The 8,760-nt window shown below is 35.9% G+C and overlaps 1 protein-coding gene across 1 annotated transcript in view; it reads right to left on the minus strand.

Moving 5' to 3' along the window:
- The window catches only part of LOC107666746 (regulating synaptic membrane exocytosis protein 2-like), a 175,734-nt gene that overhangs the window by 82,537 nt on the left and 84,437 nt on the right, over positions 1–8,760 (minus strand). The window contains exons 7-12 of the mRNA XM_016458178.1: positions 8,412–8,605; positions 4,803–4,922; positions 2,881–2,980; positions 2,512–2,635; positions 1,488–1,534; positions 1,237–1,349 (exon numbers count right to left, since the gene is read on the minus strand). Of these exons, the coding sequence (XP_016313664.1) occupies positions 1,237–1,349; positions 1,488–1,534; positions 2,512–2,635; positions 2,881–2,980; positions 4,803–4,922; positions 8,412–8,605 (698 nt within the window). The remainder of the gene's footprint in view (positions 1–1,236; positions 1,350–1,487; positions 1,535–2,511; positions 2,636–2,880; positions 2,981–4,802; positions 4,923–8,411; positions 8,606–8,760) is intronic.

Here is an 8,760-nt window from a genome sequence, read left to right on the forward strand (position 1 = left end):
CCATCACACGCTTGAGGTATTCGGCCAATCATAACGCACTGGATAGCTGGCCAATCACAGCACACCTCGTTTTCAGACCGATGAGCTTTGTAAAAATCAACGCGTTTCAGAAAGGCGGGGCATAGAGGAGAAACAATAATGTACAGTATGTGGAAAATAATGTGTTTTTTTAACCTTAAGCCACATAAACACATTTCATTACACCAAATACACAAAATAATGTTCTTTTTAACAACATTATATTACCCCTTTAAAAGACAGACATGTCATGTCTTTTCTTCTAAAAAGACTCAATGGGCATCTCTTCATGGGAAACATGGCTGTTTACATTGAATCTCCTGCTCAGCAAAATACAAAGTAACAAGATTTTTATTTAACACACAAACAAACACATACACACCATATAGTGTTAGAAATGATCAAATTTGGTGAGATACAGAACAAGAATATCAGAAAAAAAAATTTTTAAATTAATATAAATAATACACCCAAAACCCAAAACAACCCATCCTGCTATTCATCCATGCATCTAACTGTCGGTTCATTTGTCTAACTGTCAACCCAAAACTACCCATCCATCCATCCATCTATCCTCTATCAATCTCTTCATCTATCATTAGCCACCCTGCTTTCTAGATATCGGTATCAGCCACCGGAAAATCCCATTTTGGTCAACCATTCGTGGAATTCATTGATTTTTTTCATCCAAACAGTACTACCTAGGGAATAACCCACACTTCATTTGTTTCGCTTAAATCAACCAGCTTGTGCACTTTACACCAGAGTTTGTCATGTTCTACAAGCAGCCAGGGTATTTTTACACACACACAATGGGCTGCATGAGGCCTGACTGTAACCTGATCAGGTTTGAGGAGACTACGGCAGTCTCTATTTGCTTCATCTCTATTTAAAGCCATTTAGATGAAATGAAATGGAAAAGTTGGGGAATTTCATCTTTTTTTAACCCTTTTTGCTTCTTGATGAAGATAGGAAGTTTTGTTAATGTTAGTACACCAAATTAAAGCACAAATTATATGTGTAAGCAATGCTTTATCTATGTATTTTGTGAATGATGGAAATGTGGTTTTGTTCCACAAGCCTGAAAACCTCTAGTTTTCGGCAAACTTTATTGCTACTCTTCATCCAAATACATACTGACCTATATTTTACAGCTGCAATCAAACTTGTTTTAATTCAGAACACTTTCTATCCCCTGCACAGGATGTGTTTACTTACTGTAAGCTGTCCCGATAAGTACTGAGGGGCATCCCGCAGCACTCCGGGGCTCATGGGAGACGTGACGGATATGGAGGGGCGCTCCATCTTCTGAGACTCAAATGAACTCGAACCTTAGAAGAGATTTAGCGTAAAGTAGAAAAACTCAAAATTAATAAGAGATTTTGTCAAAGAGCTGCTGAAATGGCTCATTAAATGTCTCATAGAATTTCATCGTTTATACACACTAGACTGAGAAAAAATGTACTCACTGGACTCCAGGTGTGCGTGTGTGCTTTCTGGTATCCTGGGGATATCGCTGCAATGACAGTGGCACAGAGAAATCAATGACATGTGCTTTAATGACCCTGAGCACCGCATTAGTCTTGATGTGAAGTTTGTGGCAGCAGCCCAAATTCACAATCTAAAGAGAGTTCACTTGGTCATACGCTCTTTACAATTAGGAGGCTAAACTGAGGGCAGCAGTTTTGTTTGCTTGTTCATCTGAGCCAGCAGGTACTCTAAAGTGTCATATCAGACCTTTTTTCCCCCTGAGGCCCACTATTAATGTTATGAACCCAAAAAAAAACAAAAAACATTGCATGACTTTGCTGTTATTCATCAGAAGCCAGATGTCAAGTTTGCAATTATATTTCATATTTTCTTTTCAATTAAAAAGGAAGTTTTGAGTTTGTCTGAAAATATCAAGGAAAATTGAATTTTTCATGACATGGTACCTTCAATTCTATGTAACTATATTGTAAGGAGGTGAAAAACATCTAGCGTACTGCAAAAATAGACTATTATAATAAAAAATTTAAGGCAGAGGGATCACAAGGCTCATAAGCATGTTAGTGTTATGATTAAAACCAATATTAATCATAAAATGTTCACATGAAATTACAACACAAATAAGAACAACAGAAAATGTAACGATGTTGGTTCAAATTAGACGTAATAAATTTAATTGACAATTCTTTTAATACTTTGAGGACTTGAGACTAATGTGAGTCTTATTGACCATTAAATTATTTTATTTTTTTTTGCAAATCAGCACTGCACAATTGTTTCTGTGTGCAGCAAACGAGGAAGATGCAAAGAAAAAATATGCTGTCTATAATATGTTGTGTAGGCATTTCTTGTGTGATGAAAATTAGATCTTTAATTTCTTCTTTAACAGTATCAGCATAATCTTCTATATTAGAGACATGTTGTATTCACAGAAACTGAATATTTGTAAATGTAATTTCTGTTAATTTCATGTTACACTGAAGAACATTGTAGAGGACGCCGTACCCAATGGGTCGTGAGACCACTAGTTCCACCTGAGGCTCTGGCTTTGATTCTAATATGATATTGTAAACTTCTTTAAATGTGGCTCCTTGTAACTGTCGGCCGTTCCACTCAAGGACTTGGTCACCTATGAAACAAGAAAATCACTTACAACTCTGTTATCAAACACTCAAGTAACAAACTGTCAGACTAATATGAGTCCACCATTTAAAAATTTGGGGTAATTATGTTTTCTTTTAAAAAAAAGATTTTAAACTGATCAAAAGTGACAATAAAGTGGCATTAAAAAGTTTACGTTGTTACAAAAAAAAAACAAAAAAAACTCCAAACCGCTGAATGGTAGTATATGAAATACTGAAACATAGCATGTACCTGGTCTGAGATGCCCAACTGTATCCGCTAAACTCCCTTTCCTTACTTTGGTGATTAACGCACAAAGTCTTCCGGACTCTGTCATCTTTCCTCCAACCACCTGTAAAAGACACATTTTGTTGTGATACTAGAGTTCGGAAAGAATAATCGGTTTCAAAATAAACTGCACAAGTTTACACTGAACAATAAAAAGTGAGACTTTCGAGGGTGTGTATGTTATTTCTGTCCGTGCTTTTGAAAGAACCGACTGTTGGAAAAGGCCTGGAGGTCTGTTCCATAAACCACGTGACCAATCGTTCTGTGAGCATCATACAAATCAAATCCTCACTAATGGCAGCCCAATGCAAACATATAAAGAAGATTACAAGCTGCCTCCTGGATAAAGATGGCTTTACATGAGTGGAATGGAGCCGAGGGTGATTGTGAGTGTGTGTGTGTGTGTGTTTGACAAACTGCTGCTGGTAAAGGATATAATGCACACGGTAGCACTGAGCTGACACACAGTCAGCCATTCAGAAAGTTTGTTATCAGTAACGATTCTCTGTTTCTCTCCACTCCGCTGAACAATCCATGTAAGTGCTTTAACAACAAATACAAGCTTTGTATTTCTGCTTTTTTTACCCCTGGAAGTGCACAGCTCTGTTTACTTCCACTGTAAGAGCTTTACTGTAACCTTGTTTTGTTTTTTTTGCTCTTTTAATGTCAACAATAAATTACTATTAAACTTTAGACTTTCTCAATGCACATTTGTTAAAAGTAATATGCATTCACTCTTAAAAATAAAGGTTCTTTATTGGCATTGATGGTTCTGTGAAGAACCTTTAACATTCAAAGAACCTTGATTGCGCAATAGGTTCTTTATAATGGAAAAAGATTATTCAGATTCTTCATACTAAGAAAAAAATGATAAACTTTTCACTGAAAGGTTCTTTGGGGAACCAAAAAAAAAAACCTTTTGGAACCTTAAGATTAATTTTAATGTTAATTGAATATTTTTGACCTTATTTTATCAGTGCTCATTATTGCAAGTAATAAAATGTTTGTTCATAATTTATCATTTGTTTTATAACTTAATCCACTTTTAAAATGAACAGTCCAACTCTACAATTGTTTTGTTCAGTATCCTGTTTTACTCAGATTACTGAAGTAAAATGGGTTATGAACATGCTTCACATTAACATAAATATCAACTTAACTTTTATGATTTTAACCCTTTAAAGTCCATGGCCATGTTTAATTTCTCTAGAAGACCCACAATGGATATTTCTGCTTTTTAAAACTGGTAGGAAATTATTTTTTTCTGTAGTATTCAACATAAATGTTCTCGACAGAGTTTGTATTAAAGGAATAGTTAATGGGAAAAAAAAGGGTAAAAAAAAAAAAATGTACCTACCCAGATGTAGATGAGTCTGTTTCTTCACTGGAACAGATTTGGAGAATATCATAATATTTGCTTGGAGCTGCTTTGGGCTGTTTTTGCATGTAAACGGTGCTTGATTTGTGCATATTTCTGTCCTGATTCAGATGAGGCAAATTTTTCACTGGAGAAAGCAATATTACAGATAGAGGGCTTGTATTTTAACTTTTTTTTTTTTACAATCACGCAAGATGGTAATTGATGGACTGGAGTGGAGTGGATTACTTGTGGGTTAATGTGATGTTTTTATCAGCTGTTTCTGACGGCACCCACTCACTGCAGAGGATCCACTGGTGGTCAAGGTGATGTAATGCTACATTTCTCTAAATCTGTTCCAATGAAGAAACAAGCTCATCTACATCTTTGCAAATTTCAGTAAATTTTCATTTTTGGGTGAACTATACTAAAGCAGGAATGCATTACTGCCATTACTTAACTACACAACCACATGTGAAATCAAAATCACATAAAGATCATGCCCACACAGGAAGGCGGAGCGACTCACTTTCAGTCCCAGAAGAGCTCCAGAGTCGCGGGGAACGCTGCCGTCCTTCATGCGCTTGTTGAGCAGGATCCTGCCGATGAGTCGATCTCCATCTTTGGAGGGCTGCCATGTGACCGGGTGCTGTCAGGTCAAAAGCACAACAAACATCATTCCAGAACACACAGAAAGCTGCCAGTGCTGGTGCGGGGAAGGCTGAGATGAACTTCATCTGATTTATCGCACAAACTCTGTTGTGATTGCAGGTGTTTCATGGGAGCAAGCCACACGTCTGGGACAAATCAAATAATATTTCTTAGAGGCTTAAGGGATTAGCTCACCCCAAAATAAAAATTCTGTCATCATTTACTCATGTCGTTTCAAACCTGCATGATTTCCTGTTTTCCGTGAATGTGTCTTCAAATGTATGTTTTGCAATTTAAAATAGTTAAATGTGTTTAAATTCAATGAATGTCTGTATTATAATAATGCTCAAGTTCAAAAATAAAATAGGAAACAGATTTATAGGAGTGATCTGGGTTCAATATAAAGTTAAGCTATACGGACAAGACAACATCTACAGAAAATAATTTTGAATCGTCCCTCAGTTGGTAAAAACATACCAAAATGCTTACAGTAGAAAAAAATATAATGGAGGTCTATGGGGCAAGGCATTCCAGATGGCTTAAAAGCAAAATTGTGAATTGCATTCTTGCTAAAGTGCTTATATTCATTATTTCGTACAAATTGGCTGTTTTCTGAGCTATATAGTTGTCTAAATTGTCCTTTTATTGGTGAGATGACATTTCTACATGAATGAAGTTCTGCTACATGTTATTGCCGTTATTCCTGTGGACACAGTTTGCGTCATGTAAAAATCACACAAAATCCTTAATCGTTGAACAAATACTGCTAAAATGGTTTAATATTGTAATGCAAAAAAACTGAACGACTTTCACATTGCAATCACTTTACATATATAATGTTTAAAGTGGTTATACTTTATAAGCAGTGATGGTATAATGCCTTGCCCCATAAATTTCCATTTCCCATCATGTGTCACTTTACATATATAATGTTTAAAGTGGTTATACTTTATAAGCAGTAATGGTATAATGCCTTGCCCCATAAATTTCCATTTCCCATCATGTGGAAGTCATTTATACTTACTGTAGCAGTCACAAGTTTGGGGTCATTTTTTAATGTTTTTGTTTCTTATGCATACCAAGGCTGCATTTATTAGAAATTAACTGCACTGAAAAAAAAATAAATAATTTGAAACAATTTTTACCCAGATATTGATAGCAAATTTCACAAATAATTACAAAAAAAAAAAAAAACAGCAAGTAACACACTGAATTAAATGTGGAAATTTAAGTAAAAGGACTGAAGTGGTATTTTCTTATAAATTATACTTTATTAGTCTTTATTTGCAAATTTGAAAAATCATTTTTCACAGTGTTTTCTGTATCAATATATATAAAAATGTATTTATTCCTATGATGACAAAGCTGAATTTTCAGCATCATTACTCCAGTGTCAATGTTCCTTCAGAAATCATTCTAATATGCCGATATTTGTTTTGCTCAAGAAACATGTTTTATTATTATCAATGTTGACATCTGCTGTGCAATATCTCAGTTTTTATGGTTTTTTCAGGAGTCTTCGGAAAAGTTAAAGAACAGTGTTTATTTGAAATAGAAATCTTGAAAGATTATAAATGTCCTAACTGTCACTTTTGATCAATTTAATGCATCCTTGGTGAATAAAAGTATACATTTCTTTAAAATATAAAAAAATTTTTATGTTAGTGCATTTTTACAAAATGGCCAAAATTAGGTTAGGACAGCTTAACATGTACTGAATCCAGAGCATTCATAAATGCTTCGTAAATATAATTTTTTGGCTCTAGGTGGTGTAGAGTTTGTGTGATCTTGAGGGAGTGACATGCACCCATCACATGCAGAGAAAAGCCCCCCATGGCGACAGATTCCGCTTCCATCACCACAGCCGAACCCCAGCACCACATCCAGCAAACACAAGCCCCAATAATGGAAGAAGAAACAGATGATGTTCAAACTGAAAGTGAGGAGAACAGCATGGAAAGGCTCACGAACACAAACAGTGGAAACCAGTGACCCATAACATAGAGAGCAAAGGAATATGACAGTGGAAAGGGAAAAAAGAAAAACAAACTTCGTGGCAAAACAAATCCTGGCTGGCCGTCTCTGAGTGAGTGAGCGTGTGTTTCGGAGCGAGTCTACTGGAGCGTGAGCGTGTGGGAGAAGGGGGGAAGGAGTGAGGATTCTAACCAGTGAGGGGGTCTGGGGCCCGGGGCCCTACCGCAGCAATAAGACACGAGGCTGAGAGGGCATGCAGCTGACGGGGGAACCCACATTCTCTAAGTGCCATGACAAAACACACAGTCACATGGTGGAGTGATTCGCTGCTATGTCGACTACGGCAGCTGCGGCTAAGAAGCAAATGATAACAGAGCAAGCAAGAGGCTCCCCAGCTACTGCCACAGAAGAACAGAAATTTAAAACTCAGGAAAACTTTTTTAAAACTTAGAAAAAGGGATAGTTCAATCAAAATTGTTCATGATGTTCTGAACCCATATAACTTTTTCCACGGAACACAAACAGAGAATGTCCATGCAACTCTTTTCCATATGATGAAAGCATATTTTGACACCAACGAAGCTGAACACCATTAGTTCCTGTGAGTCACATGACTAAACGTGATGTGCAAGATTACTTATTAACTGCAAATTAAAAGTAAGAGATTCAAAGGAAGACAAATGTGAATGCAACTTAAATTTCAGTCCGTTTCTCAAAGAAATCAACACTACCGTTTAAAAGTTTGGGTCGTTTTTTCAGTGTTTCTGAAAGATGTCTCTTATTCTCACCAAGACTGCATTTATTTGATCAAAAATAGAGTGAAATTAGTAATATTATGAAATATTATTACAATTTAAAATAGTTGTTATCCATTTTAATATATTTTAAAATGTAATTTATTCCTGTGATGCAAAGCTGAATTTTCAGCATCATTACACTTCTTAATATTTTTGTGGAAACCATTATACATTTTTTTTTTCAGAATTCTTTAATAAAAAAGGTTCAAAAAGTTCAAAAGAAATTAAAATCTTTTGTAACATTCTAAAAGTCTTTACTGTCACTTTTAGTCAATTAAACGAGCTCTTGCTGAATAAAAGTATTAATAGAAAAAAAAAAAATGTAGTGACCTCAAACTTTTGAATGGTAGTGCAGTTTCAGAAGATCTGAAATATTGCATAAAAGTCAGACAATCATTTTCTTTTTCGGAGCTTGACAGCTCTTGGTCACTGTCTGCTTTTATTTTATGGAAAATAGCAGCTTGGGCATCTTCAAAATATCACTTTTTGCACTTCACGGAGAAAAAAAGAAAGTCAAACAGGTTTGGAACTACACAGAATTTTCTTTTTTTTGGGTGAACTATCCCTGTAACATTCAAAAAGAAAATCTGACCTAATATTAGCGACATCAAAACAAAGACCATGTGAAAATGGAACAAAATGAAGTAAATGAAAAGTTCCCAACAAAACAAGATCAAATGAAATCAAAGCAATGCAGGCTAGAGAGGTACCAGTACCTTCTCACTATGGCTATGCTCCTCGTTTAGGGTAGTGCTACTGCATGTATCAACCCCCGAGTCTTTAACCTGGGGTTCACACCACTCAGCATCTTCTTCCAAAGAGTGGCCCCCAAAGCGCACCATTTTCTTTTGGCCCTCAGATAAGGTGTGTGACTGCTCAAAAGTTTGTCTTTTTCCCCTTTGACTGTCCCCTACAGACATGGGATAAAAACAGAAAGAAAAAAAAACATGCAGAAGTGAAAATAAATCAAAAGAACCATGAAATGACAAAGAGTGACAGAGAGAGAGAGAGAGAGAGAGAGAGAGAGAGAGAGAGAGAGAGAGAGAGAGAGAGACAGAGGGAGAA

Source organism: Sinocyclocheilus anshuiensis, unplaced genomic scaffold (genome assembly GCF_001515605.1).
Source record: "Sinocyclocheilus anshuiensis isolate Anshui unplaced genomic scaffold, SAMN03320099.WGS_v1.1 scaffold267, whole genome shotgun sequence".
Taxonomy (NCBI): domain Eukaryota; kingdom Metazoa; phylum Chordata; class Actinopteri; order Cypriniformes; family Cyprinidae; genus Sinocyclocheilus; species Sinocyclocheilus anshuiensis.